Raw genomic sequence first — 18,657 nt, 5'->3', positions numbered from 1 at the left:
CTGGAAGTATTTAAAAGCCGTTTGGATGAGGTGCTCAGGGACACGGTGTAGTGGTGGGCTTGGTAGTGTTAGGTTTATGGTTGGACTCGATGATCTTAAAAGTCTTTTCCAACCTATGCGGTTCTGTGAGTCTGTGAATCACTCTTTTTAGGTGTAATTCACAAAGCCTGGAAATACATTTCTCAGAACGGAATTTTGTGAGAAGGGTTGCTTCAAAGACTAAAAGAAAAAGCTAATTTTATCACATACCATTTCGGCTTTAAAACAATTTTTTAAGTGAGAATTGTGACCAGATAACTCCAGTTTTCTAGTTTTCCGTCTCTTGGGGCATTAACATAGCAATTGGTTACTTTTAAGGGAAATGAGATTCAATTATATACTGGTTTCAGCCTGCTGTTCAGTACTTTGCAAGTCAGTATCCAAATGTAATATGATTATTAATTAAAACTTTTTGAGATACCAGAATAATAGTCAGTGATAACGTATTCTGTCTCCTGTGCTGCATCCTAGAAAATGGGACAAATGAGGGGAAAAAATGTCGGTAGTTTATCTAGAAGTGTTTTGGGTATATTTGACTGTATAATCTCATATCCCAAAGTGTTAATCTCATTGAAGCTAATTAAATAACAAAAGTTTGTTTGTTTATAGTGGACAACTAACTCTTCAGCGCTGGGTGATACTTATGGCATGTGGCAATAGATCACTTTGCAGTTCTGTAAGGTACAGAAATAAAAAGATGTTTGTTTTTTTTTTTATAAATCTTGGAGGAAAATATGCATCTATTATGGCAATAATTTGTTTTAATCAAGTGATGCTCAAGTTGGGTAACACATACAAAGAAATAATGTCTGTTGATGCAGTAGAGATTGAAACAACAGTTGCAAGCAGACATCAAACACTGAATGTAGGTCTTGAAGCTGTTGTATGTCTTGCTGTTAAGAGGTTCTGTAAGCTGCTCATGGAAGCCGCCGCTTTATCCATGTTGCAGTGTGAGTACATTCATTGAATTCCAGGTACATTCTTCTCCAGCTTTCCTTTAAAATTAACTTCCAAAAGCCACATGTGCTTCGTGCAGGTATTTTAGATATTTAGAAAGAAAGTAAGCTTCATTCTCTAGTGTTCTGCTGAAAAAGAATGGCTAAAAGGATTCTCATTTAGTAGACTCCCTATCTGTAAATCCCAAATCAGTCAAACTGTTTTTGTAACCATTGCTTTTGTTTTAATTGTATATTTTAAAATGTATGTCTTCTTTTTTAAGATCTCTGAGGGAGAGGAAATAAATGTGTGTTTGTGGCCTCCTGTATGGCTTCCAGAAGTTGAGATTTCTTGGTCTTAATTTTTTTTTCTTTTTTTATACAAAGAGACAATCTTTCAGACTATTATTGAATGCTGTATAAGTTGTTATATTTTGATTATACCGATGTAGACCTTTTGTGTTATTTGTTAGAGAGATTATAATAGGACATACTGTGTTTAGCAAGCTCTTTGGACAGCTGTGTCTGTGGCTGGCTTGGGCTCTGCTGAAGCTTATTGCATAGGAATTAGCTCTTCTGTCAGCCAGTTGAAAGGCTTAGTTAAGGATAAGAATGTTCCTAATAAAAAGTAAATTTGTCTGGCAATGACCCTCTCCCAAATAGCTGAAAATAATTGTCTTCATTATTAGCCTTAGGTGTAAGCTGTTTGTCTTTAGAGAGGCGCATTGTTTTGTATCCAGAGATTGTCTAAACTAGTATTTCTGCAATTACTTGTCAGGAAAATCATGCTAGCGTATAGCTCTGTAAAAATAATTCCCATCTGCAAAGATAAATACACTAGGGACAATTAAGTTTGAGTGTGGCTGAAAAAAACTTGAGTCTCCAAGAACTGGAATGAAGATTACTACTGTGTCGGCAACCTTATTTAATACCAAAAGTAATAATATAGTTCACCTAGTGAATAAAATCTCTTGAGAACAGTAAAGCTTTTGTTACGGATTAAGATAAAATGTGACTTACTTTAAATCAAATACAATTTAGACATGACTAAAGTCTTGGCAGACTTTCTCCAACAAAAATCTAGCTTTTGCAGTTTGAGCAAGTCACAGCCCCAGCTGCCCACCCCACTTCTCTGCTATGGCAGTGTTAATGTGCAGCCAGGGAGGCAGGGCAGGACACAAGGTGGTTTGCAAGCCATTATATTTAAAAAAAAAAAAAAAATCCTACAGATTTAAGTGTTCAGGCACTGAATTGGCATTTTGGGTATATGAGCGCACAGTCTGTTCTGCTGAATCTCTCTTCCAGGGGAAATAACCCCTAGGAAAAGGGGTGAAGTGGAGGTCTAGGAGGGCAATTGCTTACACTGATTTGCCAGTTTATATGTGTCAAGGCTTCTAGAAGATATTTCACATACATGATAGCATAGCAAAATACCACAGGCATCTGCAAAAAACATAAGACAACTTTTAACACGTGGGGATTATATTAAAAATGCCAAACCCTGCCTGCCTGTTGTTACTAGCAACCAGTTCAGTGGAGCTAGGTCTGTCTTAGTGTTTTCTTTTGCAATATCCTTTCACTCTTCAGTGAATTTTGTTACTTTTATCACTGTGGGTTTTCTTGTCTCCAGTAAGCGACAAACATCTCTAAGAACTTGGTAGCGTCACTGGTGCAGGATTGGATGGAGGCCTCTGAACTGTGGGCTCGAAGGAGAGCTTAGATTTATTAGTGTTCATGTATGAAACAGCATTGCTCTGACCTTACTAAAACTGGGGAAATTTGAGGATAGTCAAGTTTTACCAGCACAACAGATAGAAGCAAGCAATGTTTGCCAAGAGCAGGTAAGAAAAATGTTCCTTGTACTAGTTAATCTGTGGAATTAAGAGTTAAGTGGTTATGGTATACTTGGCAAGTTGTTAGATGAACCAAGTGCAGAAGGATGGCAGTAGGAAACTGTAGGACCTCCCATCCAGAAGCCCTTTAGACTGAACTGCTACAGTTTTTAGATGATCTCTTCACTGCCAGAGAGTCCTAGTGTTAGCAGGTGCTTGAATCTGAGCTTCATCATTCGGGTAGGTTGGTTCAAGGGTCGTAATGTTTATATTAACAGATAGGCAACCATATCATTCATGAGAAAATATATTGTTTGTGAGCATGCTAAAGTAAATAACACGTGATGCTGTAAGCTTTATAGTGTACTTTCTGTGCTAGCGTGGGAAGAAAGACGTTACCTGGTGAAAATCGTGAATACAGTGTTTGACCTTAAGGAAGCCCACATCTATGGAGATACCAACAGTAGGTCAGTGCAGGCTATTTTTGTCATTTACAGTATCTGGACATCATTGATGCATTTTTAATGGATTAAAATCTATTTTTACTGCCAGCTAGACGAAAGCATAGATTTGGTCATACAGTTGTGAAATGTTCTTTATGAGCACTGGTACACTGTGTAAATATAGGGTTTCTTTGATTAAGAAATATCTTCTTGTGTGTGTAACAAAAGGCAAATAATATTTGTACCTGCCATTGGTTCGTACCTATTCTTCAGTGCTGCCCTGCTTGCCAAAACATTGTACATACTGCACTAGGAGACAGCTGAGTTTTTCATTATGAAAACCAGTAGCCTCCTTAAAGGTTGTAGTGTTGCATATTTATGACTGTTCTTCTGTGCTTTTGCCTCCCTTCCATTTTGAATTATGGTGACTTCAACCTTTTAGTGTTTTGGTTGCATTAGACAAACGCAGGAAGTTACAGCCTGTCATCGAGGCGCTTGAGCTTCCATGAATTGGTTGTTTCACTCCCTCTTGCAGATTTTCGGTAGACTGATTTCAGTTTTTATAGTTTAGCCTTGATAGCTTCCTTGTGTGAGTCTTGCAGATAGAATTTAGGACTCAGGAATGTGCCTTCATAAAAGATGGGAATATTTTTACCTTCATGATCATCCATTTTCACAAATCTTAAATGTCTAAGAACCCAAGAGTTTAGTCTGTGTAACTGTAGAGAGCTCATGTAGCTCAGGTATAGCTTTCTTCTCCAAAAGATTTATATCAGGGGTTAAAGAGGCTGTTCATAGCATGCAAAAACTCTCCTGTATTTTTACAGCTGGGTGTTGGAGGCATACTGAGGTTAATTCAAAACCATTTCCATACTAATCTAATGCTTCCTAGTCACTTCTATTAGAAAAAAGAACAATTTTGATTTGATTTTTTTTTTTAACTGTCTTTTAGAAGTGCATTGTGGAATTCATTGACTAGTAGTTTCCTTTTTTCGTAAGGGGGAAATTTCCATTTGCGTTGTCCTTGAAAACAGCGTTAGAGCTTTGCCAGCATGAATGTGTCCACGCCGTTCATGCAGACTGCGGCCGGAGCCGATCCTCCGGACGCTGGGGCCGAAGGTGCTGTGCAGGGTGTCAGTGTGGAGGCTCCTTCGGTGAAGCCTTCAGAAGAGTACAGGGGTGTAGTCAGAAGGGTTTTCTGTCTTACACTTTGCCTCTGAAGTGACTTGTTGCAGTGCTTGCCCTCTTCCGTAATAATGATTCTCAACTTCAGAGACTGTTAGCAAACTATTGCTAATCACTATGTTTCTAATAACAGAGGAGACTTACTGTCGCTGTCTTAAATAGCCGATTATAAATGGGGTGACCTCCTGTTTGTATCCTTTTTTTAGTTTCTTCTTTTACTACTTCTCCCATCTTCTGACTAGTGTTTGAGATGATTTTTTTTTTCTTTTTTCCCCCCTTTGACTTTCATGTTAATGGTTAGAGAATTGTGGAGGACCTGTTGTATAGCTTTAGGCACAAAATGCGGTGTGGTATCTAGCCAAATGCTTCTTGTTGTGCTGGCAAATCTTTTGAATGTGTTTTGGAGCTTATTCACAGCTTCTTGTTATCATAAACATCCGGAAATAACTTGTTAAATTCCCCAGATAGATCCCGGGGCTGATTACTGGAGATGTAGAAATACCCTTTCTAGAAAGCATTCATCACATTGTTGGGACTATTAATGCTGCCGCTGATGGATGAGCGTGCTGCTTTGAAGACAGTATCTTGCGGTGCTGGTATTGGTGATAAATTTTCAGTATTGTCCCTCATGCTTTCCTATGGACACTGCTCAATTTATTTAAAAAAAAAAAAAAAAAAAAAGACTGACTGCTGCCTGGTTTTTACCTCTCAGGCAAGTCCCTTGCTTCAAAAAATGGGGAAAAATAGGTGAAGACTCACTGTCTGTGGTGTTGGATCTCAGCAGATAACCTGTATCGGATCCTTTCTTGAGCAACGGGACTTACAGCTCGTCTTCCTGCATTTCAAACCAGTGTTTTAGCCCCCATGTATTTTCCAGTCTAGAAATTATGTTCTCTGCCTGAATCCGCTTGTCTTTTTAGTTGCACTTCTGTGAATCATGTGCCAGTGAGACCAGCCACACGGGGTTATCAAAGGAATTTCTTATCCAGAGGCACTAACGCTGAGATTTTATTTATTTTTAAACTTAATTCCCAGCCTTCACGTATCAGTGAGACAAGGTCCAGTTCTTGAAAGCAATTTTCTTTGGTCTGACCTGTTAACCTGTGCTAACGATTGGACTTCTGTAGCCAGGAAGCTGCCTGGCCTGGACATCTTTCCTTGATGGGTAGAATGACTGGGCTTGTGTGGAAAACCATTCTTTAAAAATAAAGATTTATCTCTGCTATTTTCTTTGCAGAGAGAAATCAAACTTAATGATTCTTAATGTTGGCTGCTCTGTTAGAAGTTAAGGTTCCTGGTAAAGTATTTACTCCGAATGCCTAAACAGCATTCACAAAGCAAAATGGTCCTGTTGTGTGGCATAGACACATTTCTCCGACCAGACATGCTTGTTTATTGAGGGAACTTAGTAAGTCAGGAGCTACAAAACGTTCATTGACGTTGCAGCCTGATGCTTTTTATTTAATAGTCCTTTTGTGGATGTCTTGGAGAAAACCCTTGTTCCTCCTTACCTCATAAGTGTTTACAAGCAGTTTTTGGTTTGGGGGATTTAAACAATTTTCCTATCTGTTAGCTTTTAAAAAAGTGTGCCAACTTTTTTGAAAGAGAGCGCTGTAGGTAGAACATCCTTTCCTATTGATAGCCACAGGAGAGAGGTAGGTGTATGACGTAGGATGCCACCAAGGGATTGCTTTTGCATCCTTAAGCTATTGTCTTCCAAACCTTATTGGGGACCTGAAGCAGGCGTGGAGCAGGAAATACCCCTGTTTCCAGATGAGTTGCTTGAGAATGTTTCCTCAACGCGCAGAAATGGGGAGATGCACCTGCTCATGTGGCTGCAGCATGAGCTGTGTCAAATGGTTGGGTTCTCTGGCAAGAGAGAAGTGGCACAGATTTGGAAACAAGCAACTGGGAGGTGGGAAAATAAACTGGCCTCTCTGCTTCCGTGGACCTCCTGCCTGACACATACAGTTAGGTGACTTGTCTTAAGACAGCGAAATGCCCTGATGGCTTTGGGAAGGGTGGACTGTGGTCACAAGGCTTGGGTGAGGGGACGTGGGCTGAAGGGGGAGTGTATATAATGAGCCAGGCAATCCGCATGACTAATGCAGCTTTTGCGGAGGAACATGCGTTTGTGTTGTGTTGTCGAACAGGAAATGTCAGATGTATGTTTATAGATTAGCATTACCTTCTAAACTCTGTGAAGGTCTTTACAGTGAGTCAAAATAGAAATACTCTCTGTTAAACTGAGATAAGTCGAGTTTCTGTAAAGCTTGTTCTTACTCTTCTACACTTTGAACAATTTTTCTGCTGTCCTCGCCCTCTCTTTGAACTTTAGATATTGCCTAGATATGACAGGTACCAAAATGCACATCATCCAAACACCTAGTTTGTTTGATACTGGGATTTGTTGTATCTGAAACTGGCTTCCAGTCAGCTTGCCATGTTTCTCACACCGAAGTTAGGGAAGTGGCAAGTAGCTCAACCTTTTCGTAGCTAAATAGCATCAATTTCTTGTGTGCTAGTATGATGTTTGTAGGAACATGTATTTACCTGTAGATGAACACATAACTAACCACCTAGTTATCTGTAATTGCAGTTTGCAAGCTATCCTTCAGTCCGTCATTGGTATCTGTGTATATCCTTTTATTTTTGTTTGGGTTTTTTGTTGTTGGTTTTTTGTTACTTTCTTTTGTGTTAGGAAAGAAAAAACCAAACATTTTGCCAATTCTGATAAACAGCCAGAGGTAGGGGCAGTTATTTGCATTGTGGATATTTGCTGTTGTTGGGAGACAGACTCTTTGTAGTGGGTTTTGTAGCTTGCTGCAGATGCAGCTGTACTGCTGTGAGTGATCTTTTTACTACTCTACTTCAGGCAACAGGAAAAAAAAGCAAGATTTCCTGAAGCAAAAGGCTTTGTGTCTTTGTCCTTCAGCTTTGCTGGTGTAACTAAGCCAGCAAGGGGTTTGAATTGTGATGAGGTGAGATGTGACAGGAAAAAAAATATTATAAATTGCAGCTTTTTTGTGTATTTACTTTGTGTGTTTGACAGCACTTGGTTTGTTTCCCTGCTATAATTATCCTGCCTGTTCTAAGATTAGGGTACCAGTGTGACATGGGCCAAGGGCTCGTAGTGTGGATAGTGCTTGTAAGGGCAGCGGCACTTTGCTGGTAGAGCTGGGTTGTGTCCTCAAATAAAACACAACTGCGTTGGAGGAGGGGAGAGGAATTTTCACGTTCATATTGCAGCGACGTGAGAGACTTTTGCCAGCACGGCTGACTGTCGGGCTCTGCTTCCCCGTGCCGCTGATTGACACAATCCACTGGCAAAAGTCTATGGATGTGTGTGAGTGGGGGGGTTTGTTTTAAGGCATTGCCTCTTTTTGCTTGTGTAAGAAAGGTTTCTATGACGTATGAAACTGTAACAAAACCACAAGCCTTTATCACTGTTTTTTTGGTGACTGCGTTTTTAATTGATGTATCTGTTAGTGCCCTTAACGTTGCAAATAAAATTGTTCTTGTCCTCCTTTGTCAGGAATGCGCCAGGGTGGGGAAGCTCTGTGGAATTTTATTTGTTTTGCCTCGTGAGTGTGGCTACACGATGGACCCTGCTTTCTGTATAGTTCTTTCTAACTTGCCTATACCTTAGAAGATGGAAAACATCCAACATGTAGCAGGACCTTCTCTGTTAGCTCAATTATTTCTTAATCCTCTGCGTTTTTTGCAAGCTGGGCCTATGAGCTTATTACAAAACAAGAACAGAGCGAAGCTCTGAGAGGTTCTGGCTGTTCAGGAAGTGACTTTTAATGGTGATGGTAGCAGGCACTAAACCCTTCAGCTGTAACTACTCGTTCTGTTGAAGAAATGTTTGTAAAGCATTTTAAATAGTGTTTTTCCATGTTTCAAATCTATTTGTTTCACTTTCCTTTCAGCTGTCAACACTTCAGATTGTAACCAAAATGCCTTATTCTTTTCAGACATCTCCATTTCTTACAAGTACCTCGTCTGTTCTTGTTAGTAGCTCCATGACAGTCCAATACTTAAAAGTGTGAAGCAGGTTCTCAGGATATTCAGAGAAGAAAATGACCACAAACCCTGTTACATCCGAAGTGTTTGTGGTAGTCTGCAGCGAGGTTTATCTAAGACTTGCAGCAAGGTTATTCAGTTCTGTTGGCGTGGTTCAACAGAGCAGAAATTTTGTGGCAAATTTAGTTAAATCTATCTGGGTGCATACCTCATTAAATACATGAATCATCTAATTTAGGGCTTTTAAATAACACGACCTATTTCAGTATAGGGAAATACCTCTTGTGGACACCTGTGCATTGAAGATCTCTTGCAGGTGCTGGAGGTTTGAGGAATCGATAGGAGTTTCGGGCTGGTTTTGCTAAAGCTGGGGATAGCGTACTTTCTAATATTAGCACTTTAGGTTTAAGAATTAACGTGAAAATCACTTGAGTAATGTATGTGCCTTGAATACTTTGCACAGTTTGAAGGACTAGAGAGGATGGGAGCATTTGTACTCCCATTTCAAAGATCATTTGCAAATGCAAGTGCTATTTGGTTTAGTCTTCAGTGGCTGGGAAATTGCAGAACCCCGATGAGCTGAATTAGCTGTTTTAGTCCCAAATATATACTTCAAGTATTATTTTGAATTTGATTTTTTGGGATTGACTACAAAATATTCAAGATGTTTAATGGTTTCACACAGAAGATCCAGATAGCCAGTCGTGGTGATGGGTTGTAGGCGTTTCACTTCCTTGTGATTTCTCGGGAATCCAAAATTCTGCAGGAATATCGTTTCAGCTGGTGTCACAGGCCTTGTGATGGCGAACAAGCCACTGTTGATCACCGAAAGAAGATTTTAAATAGAAAGTAAGCTTGTAAGTTGACTTTCTGCCTCCTGCTTGACCGGCGGGGAAGTACTTAGTGCGCACAGGCAATTGCTGGTTTCACTGCTTTGCATAGTGTTTTTCTCGGTTCCTGAAGAAGTGAAACAGTTTACAAGTTGTACTAGTTTGATTCATTAGACCACATTGAGAGACAGTAAAAAACTGTGTAAATGAAGATGCTAATTGATAGAAGGCAAAGCCCTACTCCCCCATCCAAAACAGAACATGCAGCTCTGATGTGAGAAGTAGGAAATTGAATCAGAAGAAGTTTTCTTTAACTCAGTAATGATCATATGGTGTTGAACACAACTCGGATTAAAATTTCTCTCTTTCTTTTTAATATCGGTCATTTCTCTCCTTTCCTTTGAACCTGTGTGGATCATTTATGCTGTATGGCAAAAAGTGAGGGAGGGACTTGAAAGTGAAGTAGGGTTCCAGAGTTAAGGACTGGCATAGCTTTTAAGTGCAAGTACTGGAGACTTGGATATTGTCAATGTGTGACTTTTTATTCATCTAGCTGGAAGTAAAACACTTTGTTAACATTAGAGATGCTAGCAGAACAGCGATTAGAAAATAGTTAACGTTTACAAGTTTTGTTTTCTACCGGCAACTTGTCCTTCTCTCAAGTTTTTTTCCCCCAGTATTGCCGTCTTGAATTGTGTGTGGCAAATGGAAATCCCTTTAAAAATGGCTCGTTACAGACTTTCAAAGTAGATCTGTCTGTGAACAAGTACTGTTTTGCATTATATTTCAGATAATCAGTGGGGAAAGAGCAGTGGTGGTGTGCCTGTGAAAACTGTATGCTAAATGGGATTAAGCCACATTCTAATGTTGGTGTTTAAGATGATGTAACTTGAATACTAATTTTTTGTTTTGTTTCTTTTAAGCAAATGGTTATGAGCCTTAGAGTTTCTGAACTGCAAGTACTTCTGGGTTACGCGGGGAGGAACAAGCACGGACGAAAACACGAACTTCTCACAAAAGCACTGCATTTGTTAAAGGCTGGCTGCAGTCCTGCTGTACAAATGAAAATCAAAGAACTCTATAGGCGAAGGTTCCCTCAGAAAATCATGACACCTGCAGACTTATCTATCCCCAGCGTACACTCGAGCTCCATGCCAGCAACTTTGTCTCCGTCTACCATTCCACAGCTCAGTTACGATGGCCACCCTGCCACGTCACCATTGCTTCCTGTTTCGCTTCTGGGACCTAAACATGAACTGGAACTCCCCCATCTTACATCTGCGCTCCACCCTGTCCATCCTGACATAAAACTTCAGAAATTACCTTTTTATGACTTGTTGGATGAGCTGATAAAACCTACCAGCCTAGGTAAGGTTGCAAATGTTGTAATGATATTTTAAGTTTGTGGTGTTTTGTTTTTTTGTTTTTTGTTTTTTTTTAAATAGTAATGGATGAATTCAGCTGCTAATGCAGTAACTGGTTAAATATTGCATCATGCCAGTGTTTAGAGAATTGCTATTTTTGGTAACTTTTGGAACAGATTGTTCTACATGGAGAGACATCTTACGTAACACTCATTAGTTGCTTTAGCTGAGCCACTAAATATGGTTCAAAGATCCATTATATTTAAGGGGTGAGTTTGACAAGAAACAAACTAAACCTTAGAAAAAGAAAAAAAAAACTGTCAGCTTTCAGTAGTTCTTAAAAACCATAGAGTTTAATTATTTAAAAGAAAAAAAAAAACAAAACAACCCCAAAACAAAAATACCCCCAAATCCATCAAGCCCACAAAATCTTCCTATCTGTGCTGGGAAAGAATGCCAGGCGAGATATTTGCTGTGATCCATTACAGCCTGAACGTCTGAGTTTAGGAAGACTTGTGGTTCTTTTGCAGTTGTGGCTACTTGTCTTTAAACTGTCTTTTGTATTAAGGTATAAATCACTTGTGTAGCTGCTGAGAACAATCTGATGCTTACAAAGCATTATATAACAATGTGTGATTTTTTTTTTTTTTTTTCCCCTAGCTCTGACTCCATGTAGCACGTAACAGCATGGTTAACTTTTAATACTCTTAAATACTGCTTAAATACAATAGTCGTGTTGATTTCTGGAGGGGCTGCTTGCATGTTGGAACCTTCTGCTGTCTTGAAACCCTGGAAAAGATTCACTGTGAGAATAGCTGGGAGGAGGAGGAGGAGATTTATGAGAGTAGATACGGGGAGATGGTGGGTGAGTGAAAAAAATTGTCCTTTGCGAAAGAGATCCCTTGTAAACAAAAATGAGCAGGTACTTTACATTAACAGTCTGAACAGCTACAGGGATGTAGGAGGCCTCATATGTGAGTGGTGATGGTGGTTTGCAGATTTCTGAAGTATGTTGCACAGTTGTTTGCATATTGCTTTGTTTTAACTGTTCTAACTGAGGCATTGAGGGAAAAAGAGATAGCTTTTGATAATCTCATCTTCTGGTTCAGGTATTCTTTTGAGAGGTATACTGTAACTATTTAGCTTTAATCTAAAACCTAACTGATTAATAAGCATTCTAGGCAGTGCTGGTGGTACAGGGTAATTAGGTACTCAGTATGTGTCTCATCACTTTTACATTATAAATACTTGAAAATAATGCTATAATTTCAGTAAGACATTCCAATGAAGGAATTATGGTATGCATTTATTCCTAGATGCGGTAAGAACACTTTGCTGTCAGCTCCGTGTCTGACAAACTGGCCCCAAATGAAGAGATCATAATTCACGCTCTGTCATGTCTTATTGCTTGAGGAGTTTATACACAATATGATATTTTTTTCCCCTTTGTGGACTCTGAGTGTCAGGGTAAGAAAATGGAAGTGGGTGAAATTCCAACCGGATACCTTTTTAAGCAATCTCTGTCCTTTCAGTTAACTTAAGGGTATGTTTGGGGTTTTTGTTTTGCATGTGAATCCTGTCTGCAGATGTCTTTCTGTTTGTCTGAAGCAATGCTATTAAAAAGCTTTTTTCCTTGTGGTTTTGGGGGAAGAGAGAGCTTCAGTGTCCGTGCATATAAGAAATGATTGGTTGTTTCCTTTTGTAGTGGAAAGTAATGTTGCTGCCAATTGTAAAATTGCAAACTATAAATGTCATGAAGGTATTTTAGAGTAATAAATACATATATGTTAATGAAAACACCTGTTGGATTAATAATGAGTGATATGCAGCTTTTTACACTTTCAACACAAACTGGAGCAATTGTGCATACAGCTTAGGAGTTTTAAATGCAAGCATGGAGCAGACTTGTATTAATTTTCTCCATGTGTACAGTTAGTGATACTCTAACTAAAAAGTCTTAAATGATTTGTTGAATATTTGCCCCAGATGGTTTGGGCATACTTCTCACTGCTGCAAACAATGTGGGTTTCCTTCAAATGTCAAATTTCTAGGTTCCCTGGCTTTGTTTTCAAATGGCAGATATGTATTACAAACACTCAGAACTTCTCCTTGGCATGTGGCCAGCATTTCAGCATCTCCTGCTTGCTTTTTCCCATCCATCATGGGGTAGGGATAAGAAACTTTTGAATTTACTTTGTCTCCCTCCACCACAAGAACGAACTGATGACCTGATGTGGGGTTTTGACTAATTATCTCCTTGCTTAAAATGGAACATTCTGGAATAGAAAAAACCATACGTGTGTGTGAGAGAGAGAGGATGAGTGCGATCTCCACTGATTTGAGGATCTCTAGATTCTTCTGAATTGATAGTCATTACGTAAAAGTCAGGCAAAGCATGTCTTTGGATGTGATTCTCCCTGGTCTTTCCCAAGTCAAGGTGGAATTGCTTGGAAGGTTTGCTACAGTAGTCTTCTGTCCCATCAAGAAATGATTATTAATTTGAAAAACAATAATTTGACAAAGCCTTGGGGAAGGGAGTTGCACAGCAGGGCACTTGAACATGCATTCTGTACCCAGATATTTTACGTAGGTGGGTAGTACACAAGCTAATGTGAATAACAGATAAGGAAATTAAATTTGCTAACTATTATTTTTAATGTCAAGAACAAAAGGAGGAAATGGATGTTACCTTCTTAAACTTGCTTCCTCAAAATGTAGCTCCGAATTGTGATTAGAATCTACATGCTGACTGCTTGCTGGGCTGGATTCATGGTAAGGGGGAAGCGCAGTGCTTTATCCATCTGTACCCTTCTTGCCAACCGCTATTGAGGGTCTTTACTTGAGTATGGCTGGCTGAAGCATGTGAGACAAGCTAAGGTTAGAAGGCTGTTGGCTAACTTCGGTTTTGTTTTGTTTGTTTTTTTTTTAACTTTCTCTGGCTTACAGCAGCCCATACAGCTTGTAGCAGTGAGTAGGATGCTTGCAGAAGAGCAGACTTGCCTAGCTAGTTGAACTCGTAAACTCAGCCTATGCTACCTCAGCCTGCCCGTGTTTGAAGAACTGAAAATAGCAGCTAGGCCCCACTGACGGTGGGACTCTTCTGCTCAGATAGCAGAGTCTCTCGCTTCCTTCCGAGTGTTTCAAGTACGTGACTCCTGCGTAGCTCTTTGAGCTGTGTGGCTAATACTGACAAATATGGTTATGCTGGCTGTGCTGTCAGGGGACGACAGCATTTTCTTTACTCCCAAGAAGACTGTTAGTGGGCTTGTTTATCTGAGATGAAGAGATATCTGTCCATGTTCAGTGGAGCTGCTGAATTTGATCCATATTTTATTAGTTATCCTCATTGCAAAATTGAGAAAGCATCTATATTGAATGTTTTTGTGTACAAGCCAACTAGGAATGCTCTGTATTCTGAAAATGTATGTTGGTGGATGAATCTGTACACTGAGCTCTTGCGGTGCTAGTGAGAAGTCTGAGCACTCTGCCCCATGGTTAACCACGATTTGATGTGATTATATGACTGGTTTTCTTGGAGCAAAAGCTATCCAGTTTGGCCTTGATGGAATGTATGAAAGTTGCCTTATTATTGTGACTTCTCTGTTGTTTTTTGAGTAGGAGCCCCTTTAAATAGGAGAATTTTGGTTGTTAGTTTCTCAAGTGAAGCTGCAGCTTTCACTTAACTTTTCCCTATTTTCAGCCCCCAGTGCACAGACACTACTAATTGGTTGTTTTTTAAGCAGAGGTCCAATTTTCTAAAAGTAACTTCTAACACATATCTAGATAAGATCTCTTTTGTGTGGTGAAATGCGTTTACTATGAGATGAGTAACGAGTACCAAAATTCTGCCAGATTATTATGGCAGGGACATTAGATAGTTAAACAACATCTTAAAAATACTTCTTGTTACAGCATATGTCATTCCTAATTGCTTTAGCTGTGTAGTTGTTCCAAAAAACATTTGAACTAGGTGATGGGTCTTTACTTACCTGTAAGGGGAAATTAACCTTTTCTTTTCAGTTTAAAGGATTAGGAGGCTGTGGTCTATGCTACTCTTTTAAAAGCTGTCTGAATGGCATACGGACGATCACCCTACAACTTTTTTGCTGCGCTTCAGGTTTAAGCAATGTGGAACACAACACTGGAACTTGGATCTGAGCTGTGGAAATCAGGATTTTTACCTGCAGGTCTCACTCTCCTGGGAGGAGGAGACAAACATCAGGCTTTTTGGGGAGTCAGAGTATTGCCTCTAGAAAGCGTTGTACGCTGCCTGCCAGACTGCAGATACCCGCTCCATCGGATGAAAGGAGCTTCTGATGGCTCTGCTGAAGCTCGTCTTGATTTGCTTAGGTCTTAGCTTAATTTCTTGATCTGTGGAGTCTCATAACAGGTTTCTCCAATAAGCAGAATTTCACCCCTGGTGCCTGCCCTCAAGAATTATGTGCTTGCTTACTAACCAGCGTTTGTGCTTCTGACTTGCATTTACCTTGAAATTTTCTTTTTGACTGTGATTGGTCATGGTTACTTGGACATGCTGCGTTCTTGAAGACAGATCTTGCAACTGATCTGACTAAAAACTTTAGGGTGACTGTAGTTCAAGGTACAGCTATTAAACAATTAAACAATTCAGCGCACTTAGAAATCTAGGTTGGAAACTATGAAAGTTTTGTTTGGCAAGTATTTCTCCCTTTCATATATCAGCAAGCTGATCTGTTGCTCTGCGCCATCAGTATCATGGTTTATATGAAAGTCGTGCTTTTACTGTCTTCTGTGTTTGTTATTTTTTTAAATGTACTTTGTGGGAGGAAGTTCAACAAAACACTATAGTCTCAACTCGGGCTTGAGCTTTCTGACTTCCGGCTCTACAGCTTTTAATTGTGCAAGAATAAGCTGAAATACTAGCTCTCTCTTGTTCATGTGCTGTAGCTGAAGTAGAATTACACTGCACTTAAGTTTCTTTTTTTGGCTTCAACTTGTATTTGCACGTGGTATGCCTCAAGTTCACGTATAGAGAATAATTCCATGGTCTAGAGTCTGTTTCTTTTAAGTATGAGAGAGTTGTAACCAACTGCGTAGCTCTTGTGCTATGAGAAAAGGGGTATAACTTATTACTGCTCACTTTAGCTGATTGCTCAACCTCCTCATGCGTAGAACTGAGACCGTCCAAATTCCAGGACCTTACAGGATATGGATGTTTTCAGACACCACTGCTCTGATGTGGGTGGATCTAGGAAGCCACTTTGCTGTCCAAGCAGCAAAGATAATTTTTTATCTTTTCAATAATTGGTAATTTGATAAGGAGTTGGGCTCGATAAACCTTGTGGGTCCCTTCCAACTCAGGATATTCTATGATTCTAATTAAAGCTTTTAGTAGAAGGAATTACGGCAGACCACGTGGTTGACTCGAAGCGTGTGAGTAATCCATTAATAATCAGTGAACCGATCTAAGCTTGGAGTGGTATCCCTTTTAAGTGTTTGGAGAGCTTGAGGCCTAGCAGTGGTGCTCACATAGCACGAGAGAGGAAGCTGTGCTATTGCAGTATGTAATTTTTAAGATTTCCTCTGCAACCAAGATGCTGAGATCGCTTAGTAGTTGTTGGAAATGCTGCTGGGACTTGGAAGTCTTCAGTAACTTGGAGTCTTTTAGAGATACTTTTATCTCCCTTTGTGATGGCCTTTAGAAAAAGATGATATGGGTTGTGCTAATCCTGGTAGAGAGCTTACTAGGCACTGTTACCTAATCATGAACTTTAGTTTTTTTGCCTTTCCTGTTAGCCTTATAAGACTTGCTACTTTCTTGTTGAGAGTAAAAATACGCTGGAAGCAGGATACCCCGTGCAGGGACGTGGCAGTGCTAGCTTTTTAGTACTGCCCATTTGAAGTGTTCAACTGCTGTCGGTGCTCTTAGGAATAGAAGCTAAAATTTTCAAGCCTGAATGGCAGCAATTGTGTTCTGGGACATATATTTAGGTGTCTAAAGAAATCAAGTAACTTAATGCGAATACGGAGGATCCAGTGATGTTCCTTCCCTCTAGCAAAATGATGGAACCGATGTGCAGTGGAGGTCTGTGGGCCTGGGACGGGCTATGGCGAGAGGAGAGCTGGAGTAGGTGGCCATTCATAGAGGTAGGTTGGGAGGGCAGAGAGTTCTGGCACTGAAGGTCGGCATGAAATTGTCCCTTAATACTTACTGTAGGTCTTCAGAAATCCTCATTGCTCGGAAATGCTCTAATACATGACTGATTAAAAAAACCAATCAAACATAAATATCTGTCCAATTGCACAGAGTTTCCAGCTGATCTATTCTGTTTATACAACATATCACAGAGAGTTATAAAGTACATAATATTTATGAATTAATTGTAGCCCTTGGAGTATTGCCAGGCTATTTTCATATATATCTTCAGGCACTATTTCAAATAAGCTCCTTCACGTCTCTTTACTCCCTGCCTTTCCCACCCCCAGTGTAGCTCTGCCCATTCCTGCAGAGTATTAACTGTTAAAAGCTTGAGTCAAACAGACTCTAAAAATGGTCTTAAGTGATAAATGCAGCAGACTGACCAGAACCTGAGTTCAGTTTTTCATCTGTTTTAAGCTGAAGAACGCGGCATTGTCACTTCACAGTAATGCAGTGTATTTGTGAGTGTAGTGCGGTTGTAACCCGTGGAAGTGGGTTAAGAGCTAGTCACTGCTGTCAAGGAAAGAATGATCTGTATGTTTGCTAAAATGCTTCTCTTTGAGTAGTTTTGAAGTGTTTTGAAATGTTAAGGTTATGCAATATCCATTGTGATAAGTGATTGAAACGAAGTGAAATGGCCAAGATGTCACAGCAAGCGACAAAATGTAAACAAGACTCTGGGATTTCTCTTGGTGCTGGATGGGAGCTCGGTGTGGCTGAGCTCCTGAAGCCCGCGGCTCGTGCAGGGCATGCTGCGCTTCTGCACAGCCCTCGGCCCTGCTCTTAGATGTCTGGCACACAGCTGGTCAGGGCGTTGGGTCTGGCTTTGGTCTGGTCTGACATGGCTCTAGTGATTAGCAAGAGGCTTTTCCTGCCTTCCAGAGGAGAGGGTGGCTCTCCGAGGAGGAGTCTAGCTGGGACAGACCTGACACTGCACACTACGAATGCATTTAAGGGGTAGCAGGAAATGAAGGGTGCGGTGGGTAGTCGTTTAAAAAGTACTGCTGCTGGATTCCAGAGGATGGCAGGAGCTTGGTGCTAAGAGGTTGTGGTTAATCAAAAGGAAGTGTTTATACATAAACACTTGCGTTACCCAGGAACTTCATAAATTGTGGTGGTTTTAAAAGGGCTAATGATGCATCCCGCGATGTTGTAGATCCCCCATTAAGGTGTATCCTCTCATCGTTTCTCTCCCATGTAGGTGCTTGGTTTCTGCTTATATACAGATATTGCAATGTACTGTACTCAGGCATTTGATCTCACCTCCAAAAGCAGTTGTATAAATGAACCCCATTCAGGATCGATACAAGAGGTTTTGGACAAACTGCATTATGAGGAGCTATGCGTATGTAGTATTGTGTTACGAATTTCCTGGCTTCTGCTGCAATTGAAGATAATTCAAAGCCTGTCTGAATTTTACCTTTTTAAAAGTTAAACGTTTTCTATGCCTTAATCTAAATGCAGTAATTTTGGTGTAGCTTGGAGGCAGTGTATTAAATTTTCAGCAGTGATATTTGAAAGAGGATTGAACATAAATTGATAGAATGCCTTCTGTTGTTTAAAAGAAAAAGCAAAATGCCTGTGCTGCAGCAAAATGAGGTATCTTACCTATCTGGGGAAGATAAGCAAGAATTATTTATGTGTTGGGTTGACAACTTCTACAGTGTTTAGGTTTTTCTGGCTAATATTTTGACAGATTTAACTGATCAAAACTATGTACTGTATTAGATTAACGAATAACCAGTTAGACATCTCCTGTTTATCTCACAGCATTTAGCAAAAATTTGCTATAGTTCTGATACTCTTACTTAACATAACTATTTTT

At 39.9% G+C, this 18,657-nt stretch overlaps 1 protein-coding gene across 5 annotated transcripts in view; it reads left to right on the top strand.

Annotated features, from left to right (window-relative positions):
• PIAS1 (protein inhibitor of activated STAT 1) overlaps positions 1–18,657 on the top strand; it is a 65,214-nt gene that overhangs the window by 17,257 nt on the left and 29,300 nt on the right. For 4 of the 5 annotated variants that reach the window (XR_012043812.1, XM_072870337.1, XM_072870339.1 and 1 more), the window contains exon 2: positions 10,214–10,658. Coding sequence is in view for 4 of the 5 variants with exons in the window: in XM_072870337.1 (XP_072726438.1) it covers positions 10,214–10,658 (445 nt within the window). In the remaining variant the exon portion in view is untranslated. Of the gene's footprint in view, positions 1–10,213; positions 10,659–11,314; positions 11,520–18,657 lie in introns of those variants that run through there. The other variant, XM_072870340.1, reaches the window with a different exon arrangement.

The sequence above is a fragment of the Ciconia boyciana genome, chromosome 8 (genome assembly GCF_034638445.1).
Source record: "Ciconia boyciana chromosome 8, ASM3463844v1, whole genome shotgun sequence".
In the NCBI taxonomy this organism is placed as follows: Eukaryota; Metazoa; Chordata; class Aves; order Ciconiiformes; family Ciconiidae; genus Ciconia; species Ciconia boyciana.
Note: the sequence above shows the minus strand (reverse complement) of the source record. Positions and strands in the feature narration are given on the sequence as shown.